The sequence below is a fragment of the Artemia franciscana genome, chromosome 16 (assembly GCF_032884065.1).
Source record: "Artemia franciscana chromosome 16, ASM3288406v1, whole genome shotgun sequence".
NCBI lineage: Eukaryota > Metazoa > Arthropoda > Branchiopoda > Anostraca > Artemiidae > Artemia > Artemia franciscana.
The window spans coordinates 36,662,647-36,682,753 of record NC_088878.1 but is presented as its reverse complement, the minus strand read 5'-3'; the positions used below and the strand labels follow the sequence as shown (position 1 = coordinate 36,682,753).

Below are 20,107 nucleotides of genomic sequence, written 5' to 3'. Positions count from 1 at the left end.
TAACTGGATATTTCGAACACATACACAGTGTTCATCATCACTTTCGTTAAGATACTTGACATATTTGTTATCAAACGGGGACTGAAAATGGACTGGAGAACGAAAGATATTGGAGAAAATTCAAGCCTAAGAAAAGTAAAAAAAAGAAGTCTTGGAGTTTTTTTTTAGCATAATTTTAGTTCCCAGGGAATATTAAAGGATTCGGATTTGTGACATGTTAAGATTCATGTTCTCTTTGTATTTCGCTTCGCCTTTTAAAATTAGGAGATTCTCAGAGCGATTCTCCGAGAAAATGGAGGATTTTTTTGCCATATTTGGCAGATATAATTCGGAGAATGTTCTTCCCTTGTTTTAATCCCAAATAGGCAATTACAGTTACTTCTCCTGAAATTAGAGGGGGATATTCATTGTTCTAAGTAGAAATATTAGCTTGAGGCAAAACCCCCTTAGATCCCCTAATGTTATCTACTCGGTATCCTCCCTGGCGCGGAGCATCCAGGAGCTTGATTAGTTTTCTGTCTAAAATCTGAAGTAAAATACACCTTTTTTGAACAATTGTCACTATAGCTTTTTTGTCCTTTTAGCTTCAAAACGCTGGGTCTGTCCAACCCTTTAAATACCCAGCATGGCAACTCTAAATCAGGATGAATGCAGAAAAAAAAAAATCAAAGTTCATAGTCTGGCCTAAAATACGCTCCGTATTAAACAAATGCCTCTTTGTTTAACCTTGTGTTAAATACAAGTGCCTATCGTTTTTGAAAAACCCTGTGTCTCTAATCCCTTTATTCGACTCGGCGTAGCACTTCAGTACAATACTTAGAAAACAAAAACAATTAGGGAATGGTAGACATTAAGTTTTCTGAACCAAGGAACTTCAAATGCACTGCAGTCTCTTCCGGGATATACTTTAATGAGGTTCATAGTCCTAAGGGAAATTCTGAGTTTGAGAATTTGTAGGACGAGAAGATAATTTTCTAGAAACTTTAAAAATTATCTGAAGTTATAGAGACTTCTATGACCATCTTCAGTCATCTTGGTAATCACTTAAAAATCATTTTAATTCATATCATTCTTAGAAGTCATTGAAATAATTGTTGTCCTTTCTTAGATCGCACAGTTCGTATTCGAGGACGAACACGTCTTTTCCGACAAACTGTCATCATTATAACAATAATGCCATCTTGGACAAACTGTTATTATTATAACAATTATGTCGTCATGGACAAACTGTTGTAATTAAAAATGAGATAAATTTATTTTGACAGTGTTGTTTTTATTTGGCAAAACAGTTGTCTTCTCAGATAAACTTAAACTTAAAACAAACAGAAATCGCAACAAAAGGAGTAGAGCTTCCGCCAATATAAAGGATATTACGTCATTTTTGCTTTACTGAAAACGATTACCTGTCGAGAATCTTTTTTATTTGTCTTAAAATTAACGACAAAACAACAAAAACGAATATTACAAGGCTAGTTAAGGTTTCCAAATAAAATTGATGCTAGACCACCCCCTCCCTGTCAAACCCGCTAAATGGCCAGAGGGCTATTTTCGGTTTACTAAACATTGTGTAGATTAAAAATCTATTTGGTATATAAATAGACAATTAATAAGTAAGTTTCACCTCCCGAATATTACTGAAAAGCTGACTGGCTTACACAGAAAGATCTCGGAAACAGCGTATCGGCGATTGTCATCGCATCATGGCTTAATTCGTTTTTTTCATTAAAATTATTTATTTAACGTGATTGTCGCTTAATTATTTCTGGTGATTTATTTTTTTTTTTGTGTAATGTTATTGTTGATTTTCGCTTGTGGTTACTCCACTATTTATATTTTTATGTAAGTTGGGTATAAATAAATATACGGTTTTTCACAATATGTAATATGAATTCCTGGAAATCTCAGAAATTTTTTGATTTAATAATGTTTTTATAAAAGAGATAAAGTTAAAAATATATGTTCTTTAAATGACGTTGTTTTTAAATTGAAAAATAATATCCATCCCTTATTGGAAATGGCGTCATATTTCAGCAAAATACACTGAAAAATAGCAGGGAACCGTTTTTACAAGCCGTGGAAACAGTAAGTCAGGAGCTATGCGGCTTATTTATTTTTGGCTTATTTTCGGTTTACTAAAGATTTTATGGATTCGCCAGGGATACCGCGCCAGGGAGGATACCGAGTAGATAACATTAGAGGATCTAAGGGGGTTTTGCCTCAATCTAATATTTTTACTTAGAACAATGAATATCCCCTCTAATTTCAGGAGAAGTAACTGTGATTGCCTATTTAGGATTAAAACAACGGAAGAACATTCTCCGAATTATATCTGCCAAATATGACAAAAAAATCCTCCATTTTCTCGGAGAATTGCTCTGATTATCTCCTAATTTTAAAAGGCGAAGCGAAATACAAAGAGAACATAAATCTTAACATGTCACAAATCCGATTTTCTTTACCATCCTTTAATATTCCCTGGGAACTAAAATTATTCTAAAAAAAAAACTCCAAGACTTCTTTTTTTACTTTTCTTAGGCTTGAATTTTCTCGAATATCTCTCTTTCTCCAGTCCATGTTCAGTCCCCGTTTGATAACAAATATGTCAAGTGTCTTATTAATTAAGACAATATTTCTCATATAAAAACCAGTATAGAAAAGTCAAGTGACTAATATAACGAAAAATTATAAGATGTTTGTAATAATGCAACCTATAATGTAACCTATAATCAAAATTATAATAATAAAAATTATACATTAATTCCAAGAGAGAAATTTCCTTGCAACAGCCGGGATCGAACCTAAGCCCTAAAGTTTTCAAGCGTAACTTGATCCGCCATGCTGTTACAAGGTATTAGATTTTAATATTCATAGTATGCATGATGTGGATGTGGAGCCAATCTTTTTGTGGAAAGGACATCATATTCTAACATCTTATTTAATTGTAGTAAAGAACAAACTTGATAACGTGTTTCGATTCAGTTCAGAACTCCCCTCCATATTCTCTGAAAGGTTTAACTGATTCCCTATGTCTTTTTGGAAAGAAAATGTCTAACATTTATACTTTTCCCACAACATATATATATGCAAAAAAATGAACGTATTACATAACTTACAGCCCTTTACATGAGAGCTCTGAAAGGGGTTGTCATTCCAAGACCATCCGCTCTATAAAATCCTTATATGTCCCGTGGTATAACTTACAACCCTCTACCCCTGTGCTTGGGGGGGCTGACCTGGAGGCATTCTTATGTGCTCTACATGTATGACCATTTTTGGAATTCTGGTGTATATTTCAAATGCAGAATTTTTGCAGCCAACCACACCAGCAATGAATTCAAAAACTTGGTGTCTTCAGGAAATTGCTTGTCATCAACCAGTTCTTGGTAACGATCTGTAGTAAGGAGCGACCCAACTTAATAGTAACCGAAACTCTAAAAAATGGAATATTGGTACCATTAAATACATCAAAAGAATCACATTCTAATGCTGATTTTAAATATATAAGTTTCATCAAGTTTAATCTTAGCCTCAGAAAATGTGCCTTATTTTAGAAAATAGGAGAAGACACCCCCTAAGAGGCATACAATCTTAACAAAAATCACACCATCAGATTCAGCGTATCAGAGAACCCTAATGTAGTAGTTTCAAGCTCTTATTTACAAAAATGTGGAATTTCGCTTTTTTGCTAGAAGACAGATCACGGATGCGTGTTGTTTTTTTTTTTTTTTCTGGGATGACCGTGTCGACTCAGTGGTCCTGAAATGTCACGAGAGGGCTCATTCTAACGGAAGTTAAAAGCTCTAGTGCCCTTTTTAAGTGACCCAAAAATTGGAATGCAGATAGGTCTCTCCCCCCCCCCCCGATCATTTTTTCCCAAAGGCAACGCATCAAAATTCTGCAATAGCCATTTTATTCACCATAAATTCGAAAAACCTAATAACTTTGACCAAACTTTGACCAGTCTTTACATATAGTAATGGTTATTGGGAAGTGTAGAGACGTTTTCAGGGGGAATGTTTCTGGTTTGGGGAAGGGGGGGGGTACATGGGAGGATCTTTCCATGGAGGAATTTGTCATGGGGGAAGAGAATTTCAATGAAAAGAGCGCAGGATTTTCTAGCATTATTAAAACAAATGAAAAAATAAATATGAAAAGTTTTTTCAACTGAAAGTAAGGAGCAGCACTAAAACTAAAAACGAAGAGAAACTATTACGCAAGTGAGGAGTTCACCTCCTCGTAATACCACCGTCTTTACGCTAAAGTATTTTTAGTAATTTCAACTGTTTATTCTACGGCCTTTGTAATTCAGGTGTCATTCTTAAGAAATTGGGACAAAATTTAAGCTTTAGTGTAAAGAGTGAGGTATTGACCAGGGGTTGAGCCCCCTCATATACGTAATAAAAACATACGAATATAGAAGTTTGTTATGTAAGTTAATTCGTAAATTACGTATATTTTTCACTAATGAAAACGTTCGTGAAAATTAATAGTTCTAGTTGCCTTTTCAAGTAGTCAAAAAATCGGAGGGCAACTAGGCCTCCTCTCCCGCTTCTTTTTTTCTCAGAATCTTCCGATTAAAACTATGAGGAAACCTTTTAGCCAAAAAAATTAATATAGAAGTTTCCGTCGAATTGTTTATGTGGGGAGAGCCAAAATCAAAACAATCATTAATTCAAAAACGTTCAGAAATTAAATAAAAAAAAACAAGTTGTTTTAACTGAGAGTAAGGAGCCACATTAAAACTTAGAACGATCAGAAATTACTCCGTATATGAAAGAGGCTTTTCCTCCTCAACGCGCCGATTTTTACGCTAAAGTTTTTTACTGTTTTGGAAAGTAGAGTTAAGAGAAGAAGTCAAACTTTAGCGTAAAGAGTGGGGCGCTGAGGAGGAAAAGCCCCTTTCATATACGGAGTAATTTCTGTTTGTTTTGAAATAATGTCGCTCCTTACTTTCAGTTAAAAACAACTTGTTTTTTTTTTACTTAATTTTCATTTAGAGTCACTTTTATACAACAGGAAATAATTCATAGTCAGAAAGAAATTCTTTTCGTAGAAGCTGATTGCCATTTTTGGCTGTTGGTTTCTTTTCCCCTGAATATTTTGTGTCTTACAGATTTTTGGGGATTGATTTGGGCTGAGTGACCTACCATGGTTGTAACTTTTTGAAGTGAAACCATCAGCTAGCAGAGGACTTATAGGACTCAAAAATTCACCGCAATCCCCCACCTGTGGAAGTGGGGGGATTTATCCAAGCTTCTGGGAATCTGTCATTCATATTAATTGGGGACACATTAGGTAAGGGATTGAATTAGGGATGATTAATTGGAGATAACTCGTTTCGGGTTCCAGTCTTTGATGAGGAGTATTAATGCACACAGGTTCCCTATTTAAAAGAGAACCGTTAAAAACCAGGTTTGTATCAATTAAAATTTTTCTATCATGAGGTTATGACGTTCTGGTCCAATCACTTCACTTAGCACCTCCACTAATATGTACTTAAAAGTTGAAACTCCCAGTTTAAGTGTTTTGATGTGTGGCAATAAAATTAATATTTACTAAATATAAGCTCTGACAACTCCTTACCTGCACAGAAAAGAACTCAAACTTGAAGAAAAAGATATGTAGCCACTACCAAGCATTAGGAATTCAAATAATTTATTGTTTCAAACAATCACTACTCTGACTGAAAATGATACAAAAGCTCTCCTCAATCCAAGCCGAAGTTTTCCAAGGCCAGCGCCAAAGATTTCCTTAATACTATAAAAAGTCATAATCCTTCTTGCAACTTTTGAATGGAAAGTTTTTTTAAGTTAAAAAGGAACAACAAATGTCCCATTTTTTGACTGATGTCAGAATAAGAAATAAATTCAAATGATTTTTTAAGAAATTATTTCCTTGACTGAAGATGATCTAAAAAGTTTCATTAATCTTTGAGAAAATAACCAGCCTTTTCTAAAATTTTAGATTTTAAACTTTCCATAGAAATCATAGAAAAGGCGTTTTACTTCTCCTGTTTTGTCCTAGAGATACAGATATTCAGTTTATCTGCTATAATTTAAGTCGAGGCACCACTTTGAAGAATCACCACATCTCGTTCATTATAAATGTTTTCACTTTGTATAGTCAAACTACGTAGAATTGGTCAGGAACTCTTGCCATAGTTTGTGGGGCTTGAAAAAAAATAACGTTGGAGGATCTTCCCATGGAGGAATTCATCATGTGGAAATTGAATTTTTCCATTAAGAGGGTACTGGATTTCACAGCATTTTTTAAAAAGTGATCAGAAATTAAATAAAAAAACAAGTTTTTCAACCGAAAGTAAGGAGCAACACTAAAAATTGATGAACAGAAATCACTATATATATGAGGGGGCTGCCTCCTCCTCAGTACCTCGTTCTTTACTCTAAAGTTTGACTTTTTGTTCCAATTATTCAAGAGTAGCTATTAGAATAATAAGCTTTTTTAAAATTTATAAATAAATCTTTTGTGTAAAGTGCGAGGTACCAAGGAGGGGGCTACCCCTCATATATGTAATAATGTTCTGTTCGACTCTGCACGAAGTGTTCAATCTGAGAAAGGGCAACAAATATTTCAATGACTTCTAAGCGTGAAGCGAGTTCAAATGATTTTAAGTGATTGTCATGTTGACTGAAGATGGTCTAAAAAGTCTCTTTAACTTAAGATAATCTTTAAGTTTCTAGAAAAGTATCACCTCGTCCTACAAATTCTCAAATTCAGAATTTCCCTTAGGATTATGTCGCTCGTAAAAGAATATCCTGGAAGAGAATGTAGAAAGTTTTAAGTTCTTTGGTTCGGAAAATTATGTGTCTACCATTTCCTAATTGTTTTTTTTTCTAAGAATTTCACTCAAGTGCTAACTCGAGTCAAATCAAACAGTTCGGGGTAACAAACTGTTAATGGAATTTTGATACTAATAGTTACATCAAAAGAATTGCATTTTATTGCTGATTTTAAATATACAAGTTTCATCAAGATCAGTTAAACCCATAAAAAGTTACAAGCCTGAGAAAATTTGCCTCATTTTAGAAAATAGGGGGAAACACCCCCTAAAAGTCATACGATCTTAACGAAAATCACACCATAAGGTTCAGCGTATCAGAAAACCCCATTGTAGAAGTTTCAAGCCCCTCTCTACAAAAATGTGGAATTTCGCATTTTTTGCCAGAAAACAAATCACGGATGCGTGTTTATTTGTTTTTGTTTTTTCTTTCCAGGGGTGATCGTAGTTACGATCACCTCGTTACGATCAGCCTTCGATCACACCTCGTCTCTCCCTTAGAAAGAATTCTATATTTATCTGATAGCTCAGTGAGAGCTGGGATGTTTTGGCATAAAAATATACCCTTTGAGGTATATCTCTCCCTAACCAACTACATAACACCACAGAACCCCATTGTAGAAGTTTGAGTGCCTTTTTAAGTTTTATAATTTGCTTATTGCTTACAGTTAGTATCTGTTATTGGGAAACTTACAGACACTTTTCGCGGGTGAGTTTTCTGCAGGGGGCGGGGGGTGTGATTGTCTGGGGGAATTTTCAGTAGGGAGAAAATCTATAAGAATATTCTCCTTTCAGCGGGGATGTATTTTCCAGGGGTGGGTACTTTCCAAGGGGTATTTTCCAGAGAGAGGGGGTGTTTTCCAGGCGGAGGGCATTTTTTCGGGGGTATTTTTTACGGTGGTATTTTTCTCGGGGGATTATTTTCCATGGGGTATTTTCGAGGGGATTTTTACAAACTAAATTTTCTGAGGGGGATATTCAGGGGGAATTTCCCAGGGAGAGGTAAACGCCTAACACCGTGATCCTAGATCCTTGCTTATCAGTTTTTCTTGAAAGAAGGAAGTGCTTTAAAGCAATCTGGGAATTAAAATGCCTGATTACTTAAAAATGGTTAAAAAATCTGATATGAAAGGCAAAACCTACCTAACATTAAATTGGGAATTAGGTATCTCTAGAAACCATCACAGTAACATTTAGATAATATCTTATTATATTCATAACGAACAAAGTTAACTGATTCGGACATAAATAAATAAAGAAATTTTAAAATGATTAAAAATTAAATTAAGTATTCAAGTCAAACGTAAAACAAATAAAAATTACAACTAACATGAGTTTGTCTACTTCAGCCTTTCCCCTCGCCTAATAGTAAAAGTTCAAAAAGGGGATTGTATTCGAAAAGTATATTTTGTGTGATTACTATTAAAATACCTGATTTACAGAAACATCAAATGTTCATTTAAAATCAATACTCCGATTTATTGCAACATCCCCTTCAAGAAAAATATGTATTTATAGGCAACTATTTGTCATTTTCAAACAGTTCGTGGTAACGAACTGTAGTAAGGAGCGACCCGGCTCAATAGAAACCAAAACTCTAAAAAATGGAATTTTGATACCAATAGCTACATCAAAAGAATCGCATTTTAATGCTGATTTTAAATATATAAGTTTCATGAAGTTTAGTCTTACGCACCAAAAGTTACGAGCCTGAGAAAATTTGTGTGATTTTAGAAAATAGTGGGAAACACCCCCTAAAAGTCATAGAATCTGAATCAGATTCAGCGTATCAGAGAACCCTACTGTAAAAGTTTCAAGCTCCTATCTAAAAAATGTGGAATTTTGTATTTTTTGCCAGAAGGCAGATCACGGATGCGTGTTTATTTGTTTGTTTTTTTTTTGTTTTTTTTTCCCAGGGGTGATCGTATCGACCCAGTTGTCCTAGAATGTTGCGTGAGGGCTCATTCTAACGGAAATGAAAAGTTCTAGTGCCCTTTTTAAGTGACCAAAAAATTGGAGGGCACCTAGGCCCCCTCCCACGCTAATTATTTTCACAAAGTCAACGGATCAAAATTCTGAGATAGCCATTTTATTCAGCATAGTCGAAAAACCTTATAACTATGTCTTTGGGGACGACTTACTCCTCCACAGTCCCCGTGGGAGGGGCTACAAGTTACAAACTTTAACCAGTGCTTACATATAGTAATGGTTATTGGGAAGTGTACAGGTGTTTTCAGGAGGATTTTTTGGTTGGGGGGAAGGGTTGAAAAGAGGGGGATATACTGGGGGAACTTTCCATCGAGGAATGTGTAATGGGGGAAGAAAATTTCCATGAAGGGAGCGCAGGATTTACTAGCATTATTAAAAAAAAACAATGAAAAAATAAATATGAAAAAGGTTTTTTCAGCTGGAAGTAAGGAGCAGCATTAAAACTTAAAACGAACAGAAATTATTATCCATATGAGGGGCTCACCTCCTCCTAATACCTCGCTCTTTACGCTAAAGTATTTTTAGTAATGTCAACTATTTATTCTACGGCTTTTGTGATTCAGGGGTCATTCTTAATGAATAGGGCCAAAATTTAAGATTTAGTGTAAAGAGAGAGGTACTGACGAGGGGGCGAACCCTCTCATATGTGTAATAAAAACATGAGAATAAAAAATTCTTTACGTAAGCTAGTTTATAAGTTACGTATATCTTTTACTAATAAAAAGATTCGTAAAAAATTAAAAGTTCTAGTTGCCTTTTTTATTAACCAAAAAATTGGAGGGCAACTAGGCTTCCTCCCCCGCTCTTTTTTTCTCAAAATCATTCGATCAAAATTATGAGAAAGCCATTTAGCCCCCCCCAAAAAAAATATACAAATTTCGTTATAATTATTTCTCTGCGGAGAGCCAAAATCAAAACATGCATTGATTCAAAAACGTTCAGAAATTAAATAAAAAACAAGTTTTTTCGACTGAAAGTAAGGAGCGACATTAAAACTTAAAACGAACAGAAATTACTTCGTATATGAAAGGGGCTGCTTCCTCATCAACGCCGCGCTCTTTACGCTAAAGTTTTTTTCTGTTTTAAAAAGAAGAGTTGAGAGAAAGAGTCAAACTTTAGCGTAAAGAGCGGGGACGACTTACTCCTCCACAGTCCCCGTGGGAGGGGCTACAAGTTACAAACTTTGACCAGTGCTTACATACAGTAATGGTTATTGGGAAGTGTACAGGTGTTTTCAGGAGGATTTTTTGGTTGGGGGGAGGGGTTGAAAAGAGGGGGATATACTGGGGGAACTTTCCATCGAGGAATGTGTCATGGGGGAAGAAAATTTCCATGAAGGGAGCGCAGGATTTACTAGCATTATTTAAAAAAAAACAATGAAAAAATAAATATGAAAAAGGTTTTTTCAGCTGGAAGTAAGGAGCAGCATTAAAACTTAAAACGAACAGAAATTATTATCCATATGAGGGGCTCACCTCCTCCTAATACCTCGCTCTTTACGCTAAAGTATTTTTAGTAATGTCAACTATTTATTCTACGGCTTTTGTGATTCAGGGGTCATTCTTAATGAATTGGGCCAAAATTTAAGATTTAGTGTAAAGAGAGAGGTACTGACGAGGGGGCGAACCCTCTCATATGTGTAATAAAAACATGAGAATAAAAAATTCTTTACGTAAGCTAGTTTATAAGTTACGTATATCTTTTACTAATAAAAAGATTCGTAAAAAATTAAAAGTTCTAGTTGCCTTTTTTATTAACCAAAAAATTGGAGGGCAACTAGGCTTCTTCCCCCGCTCTTCAATTCCTTTTTATTTAGATTTTGGTTAGAAAATAAGGGCCTAAATAGGGCTTTATGAAAAAAATGGGGCTTTTAATAAGGGAGCTTTACTTTAATTTTCAAATAAGAGATCTTAAGGCGGGGCCTTAAGTACAATATTTTGTCAGTGTAATACATTGTTTGGAGCTACGAATTTGTTTTAATAATAGTGACTCAAACAGTCTTGGGGAGGGGGAGGTACAAAAGGATGTCTCTGCAACTATGGGCCCTTACCGTGTACATCTTTTCACTGTGAAACAATTAGACCTTACAGCTATGGAGAGAGGATAAAAAACAATTAATTTTTTGTTTTTCTATTTCTTTAAAGCAATATATTTGCTTTCAAAGATCTCAACTTTCTTTTCGATCATCGGGCATAAACTATTATTGAAGGAAACGTCAAGATCAGGGAACTCCTAGTTTGTTGCCCACATATCACCTTGAATAAATGTACATTGCCTTCGACGCGCAACATAAATATACAAATTACAAAATCGCAAAGAAAAGAAGAACGAGGACAATAAACAGCCAGTGACAAAATTGGAAATTATACGAATATTTTGGTCAAGATCTCCGCTTGACCGTCCTAAGTGCAGAATAAACTGATAAAAATACAAAAAAAAACTTAAAACAAAACACAAAACTAAAATATGATGACCCTATCTCAGCAACGGTGAAGGGGTAAAGGGTGGTCGTATTTTAGTTTTGTGTTTTGTTTTACGGTTTTTTTTTTATATTTTTATCAGTTTATTCTGCACTTAGGACGGCCAAGCGGAGGTCTTGACCGAAATATTTGCATAATTTTCAGTACTTTCACTAGCGGTTTATTGTCCTCATTCTTCTTTTCTTTGCGATTTTGTGTTTTGTCATGATTAGCCAGTGTGGTCTCAGAAATTATTTAATATGCAAATAAATACTAAATAAAAGACAATTAGACCTACCTTTTCAATTTTTTCAAATAATATCTTTGCTTTTTCCAGGGTTTCAAATCTTTTGTCAAAATTGGTCTCGCACTGTGTCTTCATATTTTCTAACTCTTTTGTTTTTGGTTTAACAGACACTTGAACAGAGTCCACGTTACTATATTCAGTTAATAGTTGGTGACCAGCTTTCCAAAGTTCATGAGACCGATGAAGACAGTCTTGGCAGCTGCTTTTGAATGCTTCACATTCATCAATTAACTCCAATATATCACTTAAACTATCTCCATTGTCCTTCATTGAAGAAAGTTGCCTCAAGATGTCAGCAAACTGGGGCTAAAATAATAATGAACATTCGATGATTCAGTCACATCTGAAAATCCACGAGTTTTTATTAATAGTCAATTTTCTATACCACTAATGAAAGATGAATTTAAAAGGCCTAAAAATAACAATTAATTACCTTAAATTAATTACACCCTCCTTTAAGTAGAGCATATAAGTTCATCCTTAAGAGAAAGAGAAAAATTGGCTTACGTTTCGCCCAAAAGGACCTCCAAAGACCCTGGACATTTTTTTATTAGTCATTCACCCCCTTCGGATCTTACTCTTCTTGATATACTTCACAAAACAGACCCACAGGAGAAAATAAAATTCTCCATAGAGAGGTATAGACGAACATTTTCCCTTGCATAATTGATATTCTAAATAAGTGGATCTCCTCCCCATCTTTCCTCCGCATTTTTATTTTGTAAATATTCCATTTACTACTAAATTTTGGCTTTGGCTTCAATTAAATAGAGTTTTTGAACTATCATCAAGTGAGGAAACGACTGTTTAAGAACAATATAATAATTGGAGTTTAATTTTTTGGAAATAATTGGAGTTTCATAATTAATTGGATTTTCAATAATTGGAGCTTGATTATTTGAATTTCGAAGCACCGTGCAATACTTGAACTTGCTTTAAACTCAAACATTGATTGAAAAATGAGGAACTATTCTCTCTTTATGGAAAAATTGAAGAATTATTAATACGGATTGATTATTTATTTTCAAATAGGAAGAAGAGGTTCAACAATTTAAAATTTTTACCACATAAATAAAATTTACAACTCACTATGGATGGTCTGTCCTGTTGGTTAATTAAAAAAAAAACTTTTCGAAAAAAATATATTTTTAAAGAGATTAATTTTTTTTAAGGCCATAAATTACTATCAAAGAATAAATGAAACCCATAACAAACAGAAATTAAATAAACAATCCTAGCAAAAAAAAACATACAACAGGTACTAATATAATTGAATAAATAAATTTTAAAATCAGTAAAGCTTAACTTGAATATGCAAATCAAGCTTAAAACGAAAAAAAATATTTTGCTATTGAAGTATAAATGAAACCCAAAACGAACGGAAATTAAATAAACAATTATAACAAACAAATGCACACTACGTACGAATTTTAATGAATAAAAAAATCTTAAAATGAATAAAACTTAAATTGAATATGAAAATTAAGCTTAAAAAAAAATATATCCTACAAAAAAGAGTTTCCTCCTTCGCTCACCGTGAAAGTCTAAAACCTACTGCGTAATTGGTGCTATACTGAAAACTATATTTGTCTTGAACAATCTTGGAAAGTACAAATAAAATCAAACTGAATACTTGATTTATAATTTTATTATAATATTACCATCAGTTAACTTTTTTTTTTTACTGTAAGTTTATTTTCATTTTCAATGCTGTACTAACTGGAAAAGAAAATTCATATAATTCGTTTTAAGTGAAGCGCCAATGACGTAATAAGCTTTTACAATGACTTTTATAGTGAGGGAAGGGGCAGTATACAAACTCTTGTTTGTTGTGAAACTATATTTGTCTTGATCAGTTTTGGCAAGAATTAATAAAATTAAACTGAATATTTGATATTTAAATGATATTAATTGATGAAAGTCCATCAGTTCAAATTTAATTTTACTGTAGCTTTTATGTATATTTTCAATGTTGTAATAAGTATATTTTTCTTATAATTCATTTTGAGAAAAGCGCCAGTAGGTTTTAGAAATTCATTTGAGAAAAGCGATACAGTAGGTTTTAGACTTTTACAGTGAGAGAAGGAGGGAAAACCCAAATTGTTGCTTGTAGAGATTTTTTTTCGTTTCAAGCTTGATTTGCATATTCAATTTAATTCTCACTCTTTTTAAGATTTATTTGTTCATTTGTATTAGTACTTATTGTATGTTTGTTTGCTATGGTTGTTTTTTTAATTTCTGTTCGCTTTGGGTTTCATTTATACTTCAATAGCAGAATATTTTTGTTCGTTCTAAGCTTGATTCGGATTTTCAATTTAATTCTCACTCTTTTAAGATTTATTTGTCCATTTTTATCAGTACTTATTGTATGTTTGTTTGCTATGGTTGTTTATTTAATTACTGTTCGTTTTGGATTTCCTTTATAATTCAATAGCAAAATATTTTTGTTCGTTTTAAGCTTGATTCGCATATACAATTTATTTTTCACTCGAGATTGATTTATTCATTTTTATCAGTATTTATTGTATGCTTGTTTGCTATGGTTGTTTATTTAATTTCTGTTCGCTTTGGGTTTCATTTATACCTCAATAGCAAAATATTTTTGTTCGTTTTAAGCTTGATTCGCATATTCAATTTAATTTTCACTCTTTTAAGATTTATTTATTCATTTATATTAGGACTTATTGTATGTTTGTTTGCTATGGTTGTTTATTTAATTTCTGTTCGCTTTGGGTTTCATTTATACTTCAATAGCAAAATATTTTTGTTCGTTTTAAGCTTGATTCGCATATTCAATTTAATTTTCACTCTTTTAAGATTTATTTATTCATTTATATTAGGACTTATTGTATGTTTGTTTGCTATGGTTGTTTATTTAATTTCTGTTCGCTTTGGGTTTCATTTATACTTCAATAGCAAAATATTTTTGTTCGTTTTAAGCTTGATTCGCATATTCAATTAAATTTTTACTCTTTTAAGATTTATTTATTCATTTTTATCAGTACTTATTGTATGTTTGTTTGCTATGGTTGTTTATTTAATTTCTGTTCGTTTTGGATTTCATTTATAATTCAATAGCAGAATATTTTTATTTGTTTTAAGCTTGATTAACATATACAATTTAATTTTCACTCTTTTTAAGATTTATTTATTCATTTATATTAGTACTTATTGTATGTTTGTTTGCTATGGTTGTTTATTTAATTTCTGTTCGCTTTGGGTTTCATTTATACCTCAATAGCAAAATATGTCGAAATTTTGATATCAATAGATACATCAAAAGGATCAGCTTATTAGGGTGATTCCTAACCCATTAAATTCATCAAGTTTACTGTTACCCATCAGAAGTTGCGAGCCTGAAAAAAATTGCCCAATTTTTGAAATAGAGAGGAAACACCCCCTAAAATTCGAGAAAGCTTGATGAAAATCGCACCACCAGATTCTGCATACCCAAGAACCATACAGTAGAAGTTTCAAGCTCCTATATAAAACAAAAGATAAAAGCTCATATGGCACTTGTGACGAGAGATCGGATCCGGTCCGGTTATATCAATCACGCATCTAGAACATGTGCTTAATTTCGAACTTTTCAAAGCACTAGCAATACCCCCAACTCCCCCAAAGAGATTGGATCTGTTCCAGTTATGTCAATAACGTATCTAGAATTTGTGCTTTTCTTACCATCAAGTTCCACCCCGATCTCTCCACTCTAAGTGTTTTCCAAGATTTCCGGTTTCCAAGATTTTCGCTTCCCCTCTCCAGCCCCCAATGTCTCCGGATCCGATCCAAACTGAAGATGGAGCATCTGAGACATGGCCTCTTTCTATATATCAAGTTTCATTAAGATCCGACAACCCATTCGTGAGATAACCATACCTCATATTTACGATTTCCCCTCCCTCTAGACCTCCCCCCATATGGTTGAATTGCGAAACGACTGTTATCAAATCAATTTGTGCAGGTCCCTGACACGCCTACAAATTTTCACTGTCCTAGCACGCCCAGAAGCACCGAACTCACTAAAGCACTGGAAATCCCCCCTCCAACTCCCCTAAAGAGATCAGATCCGGTCCGGTTATGTCAATCACGTATCTAGGACTTTTATTCATTGTTCCCACCAAGTTCCATCCCGATCTCTCCACTCTAAGCGTTTTCCAAGAGATCCAGTTTTCCCCTCCAAATCCCCTCAATGTCACCATATCCAATCAAAATTTAAAATAAGAGCTCTGAGCCAAAAGGTCCTTCTAAATATCAAATTTCTCTAAGATCTGATAGCCTGTTCGTAAGTTAAAAATACCTCATTTTTTCTAATTTGTCCGAATTAATCGTCCTTCCACTAATTAACCGTCATTCTTGTTAATTGTCTTACATTATGTTTTCCAACTCAATTTCGCATGTGGAGACGTTCCGGGGAAATTATCCAGGGGATATTTTCCACATGTTTTGAATTCCGGAAAAAATTCTACGGAAGGGGGCATTTCCGGAGTGATCGAGAAACCGATTAGAGACTATGTCTTTTTCAAATGAAAGTATGCTAACGATAATTTTTCAGTCAAAAGCATCAGAGGAAATTTTATGGGGAGGAGGGATTTTCAGCGAGGATGGAGCTGTCTGGGGGGAACTTGACGGGGAGGGGGGTACTTTACTTTGGATGACATTTCCGGGGAATTTTCCCGTGAGGGGGTTATATTTCTTGGAGGCTGAGTCTTATTTACCTGCATTATTTCAAAAAGAAACAGAAATTAATTTAAAAACGCAAGGTTTTTTTTAACTGAAAGTAAGGAGCAACATTAAAATTTAAAACGAACAGAAATTATCATGTATATGAAGGAATATCACCTCCTCCATACCTTGCTCTTTACGCTAAAGTTTGACTGTTAGTCCCAGTTCTTAAGAACGGCTACTTAAACCCAAGGGTTGTTTAATTAGAATAGGAAGCTTTTTTAAAAGTGCTAACAGCTAGAGCAAGGTATTGAGGAGGGGAAAACCCTTCATATACGAAATAATTTCGGTTCGTTTTAAGTTTTAGTGTTGCTCCTTACTTTCAGTTAAAGAAATATGTTTTTTCTTATTTAACTGTTTAATAGTAATTTCCGGTCGTTTTGAGTTTGAATCATTGTAGGTTTCTATTTCTTCTGATCTCAAGTTTAATATGGCCTTTACTTTTCTTTAAAAAAACTTCTTTTTCGGAAAGATTTTTAAATTAATTTCCGTTCGTTTTTGTATTGGCAAAGTTTCAAGTTTTCAAACTTCTTTATTTCAAATAATTTTTTTATTCCAAAATAAATTAAAAGTATTGGCAAGAACTAACAAAATTAAAATGAATATTTGATATGTAATTATATTAATTTGCTGAAAGCTAACAAGCTCAAGACTTTGTTTCACTCAGGGCCAGATTTAAAGCTTTGACGCTTCAAGGCCCATGCGTTTTTGCCGATCCACTTTTGCAAGATTTTCGGGGAAATTCCTTAAACTTTGGGGGTAGTGAAAGCCGAACGGCCCAGTCAGCCTATTGGTATATCCTGGCCTGATTTCACTGCAATCTTAATTTTATTTTCAATATTGCGATAAGCACGAAAGAAAATATTTATAATGTAATTCGTTTTAGTGGAGCGCCAAATACACAGTAGGCCTTATGCTTTTACCGTTAGGGAAACGGGCAGTGGCCAAACTCTTGTTTGTAGTGAATAATGTGTCTTGAACTGTCTTGAACTGTTTTGATGTCTTGAACTGTTTTGGAAAGAACTGATTAAATTAAACTGAATTCCCATGATTTTTGGAATAGAATATCGTTAATAAGTTTTTTTTTCAGTTTTAGTTTTTTTGTTTTGTTTTTTTTTGGGGGGGGGGGTCAGGCCGTGGAAGGAGGATCAGGGGTCAGCTCTCATGACTTTTGGAGTAAAATATCATTAATGAGCTGCTTTTAGAGGGGGAGGTCAGGTCGTAGAGCGAGGGCCAGGGGTCAGCTCCCATGATATATTATTGACAATTTTTTCGGAGAGTGGGTATCCGGCTATGGAGGACCATGGGTCAGCCTCCATAAGATTTGGAATAAAACATCGTAAATAATTTGTTGTTTATTGGGGGGAGGATCGGGCTATGGAGGACCAAGGATGAGTTCGCAAAATTTTTGGTTTAAAATATCGTTAATAAGTTGCTTTTTCTGGGCGGGGAGTCGGGCCATGTAAGGAGGGCCAGGGGTCAGTTTCCTTAAGCTTTGGAGTAAAATATCATTAATATGTTCTTTGAGTGGGGATTGGGGTTACCATCGGATCATTTTTAACTGTTAAAAATTCAACTAAAACTTTAGAGTTCTCTTCATTTGATTCCTTTCTGAAGTTTATGCGAGTACCCCTTCCACAAGAACCATATATGCCCCCTGGGTATAACTTACAAAGCCTACCACTGGGCCATGGAAGGTTTGTGTTGACCCCAGAGTTTTAGTAAGTATTTTAAAATCTTTATCGGATACATTTGGAGGAAAAGAGTGCAAGGGCTAGTTGTGTTCCGATTACTTTTAACTCTTAAAAAGGGCACTATAACTTCCTATTTCCAACTGAATGAGCCCCCAAAAAATTTTTTACGACCACCCCTTCCATATGAAGTGGTTCGTGTCAGTGGTTAGTTGTCATCAGGTCACTTTTGACTTTGAAAAAGGGAACTAGAGCTTTCCGTTTCTAATCATTTGAGTCCCCTCTGAAGTTTATACGACCACCTTTTCCATGAGAACCTTACATATTCCTGGAGTAGAAGTTAAAACCTTCCCTCAGGCTCTAGTGGGTGGGTATGTTGACCCCAAAGCTTTTTTATCTAATCGTTGGACTATTCCTAACAAAATAGCTATCTAAAATTTTTGATCAGATCCACTTGGGATTTAGAAGGTGTGGGGGGTAAATGTCTTTCGATCACTTTTGACTCAGGAAAAGGTAGCTACAGCTTTCAAATTTCAGTCAAATGAGCCAAATCTAAATTTTATACGACTGCGCTGAAGTTTATTTGAAGTTTATGAAGTTTGTGTGCCCAGGAACATAGCTGAAACCACTTGCCCCCAGGCTCTGGGGAAGGGGGTAGTGTCAACACCAGAGCATTTGTTATCTGATCTTTGAACTACTTGAACTTTGAGCTATAACGAAAATTCATCGAATGGCTTTGGGGGAAAATGGCGTGGGAGGGGGTGGTGGTTTGTTGCCCTCTGATCTCTTTTGTCTCGTAAAAAGTGAACTAGGATTTTTACTTTCCAATCAAATGAGTCTCCTCTTAAGTTTATGCGAGCAGCCCTTCCATAAGAACCATATATGTCCCCAGGGCATAACTTGCAAAGCCTCTCCCCTGGCCCTGGGGAGTTTTGTTGACCACAGAGTCTTCATTATCTGATCTTTGATCTATTTTTAACAAAATAAATATCTCAAAATTTTCATCAGACACATTAGGGAAAAAAGGTTGTGGTGGGGGGCTTAGTTACCCTGGGATCACTTTTTACTCTTAAAAAGGGCATTAACTTTTACGAGAACTTATGACTATCCCTTCCATTTGAAGTGCCTCTGGGGAAAAAAAGTAAATCAATATTAAATAATAAAGCATTGGAACCTAACGGCCTTTACTGTACTTACTCTAATAAATTCTTTAAAAACTGCTGTGCCCTACACTACCAAAAACAGAAAAAAATTAGTAAACCCTCCCAATAGTTTCTCTTTTCTTTGTTACTTACGTATATTATGTCCCTTATTTACCTCCTCTTTGTGTTTTTAGTAATCGGTTTGATTTCTTGATATAGTTGTTTTAATCGTTTTTAATATGTGCCAGTCAATACAGACTTACGCTTCTGTGTTTTTATTTTGCCAATCAACAAATCGCTAACCTTTTTCCAGTTTTTTTTTTCTTTTTTTTTGATCCGTTTGCTTTTTAGTCCAATTCTGAAATTCAAATTCGGCCCATCTGGGCTTGTGGTAGTTATTTAAAAAAAATGTATTTCATCTTTATTTACAAGAGGGACAGTATTAAAATTATGTCGGGTTTACTGCTTATTGTGCGACCGAAGGATGCGTTGTTTGGCATTGTTTTGCTTATAATAAACTATAATAAACGCAACAGTTACGGTTCATGGCCCCAATTTGTATATTAGGGTTTCTTTGTTCAGGAACGTTTCAAACCACTCAGATGAAAAAGAACTCTATAAGAAATGTTTTCATGTAAACCAACATATTCTACAAGTTCATTTTGTTCACTGGGGTGTTCTTGGCCTAAGTAATACAAGGACAAATATTTAGACCAACAAATTCCGACGAGAATGCCCTGTGTTTCAAGGATTGTTTTATATAGTAGTTTTAATTGTTTTTAATATGTTCCAGTCAATACTGATTTACGTTTCTGTGTTTTTATTTTGCCAATCAACCAATCACCAATCTTTTTTCAGCTTTTTTTTTTTTTTTTTTTTTTTTTTTTTTTTTTTTTTTTTTTTTTTTTTTTTTTTTTTTTTTTTTTTTTTATACTGCGTTTGCTTTTTAGTCCAATTCTGAAATTCAAATTCGGCCCATCTGGGCTTGTGTTAGTTTC

At 34.3% G+C, this 20,107-nt stretch overlaps 1 protein-coding gene across 8 annotated transcripts in view; it reads right to left on the bottom strand.

Moving 5' to 3' along the window:
• The window catches only part of LOC136037400 (guanine nucleotide exchange factor DBS-like), a 211,100-nt gene that overhangs the window by 48,451 nt on the left and 142,542 nt on the right, over window positions 1–20,107 (bottom strand). For all 8 annotated transcript variants that reach the window (XM_065720146.1, XM_065720152.1, XM_065720145.1 and 5 more), the window contains one exon: window positions 11,546–11,860. In XM_065720146.1, the coding sequence (XP_065576218.1) occupies window positions 11,546–11,860 (315 nt within the window). The remainder of the gene's footprint in view (window positions 1–11,545; window positions 11,861–20,107) is intronic.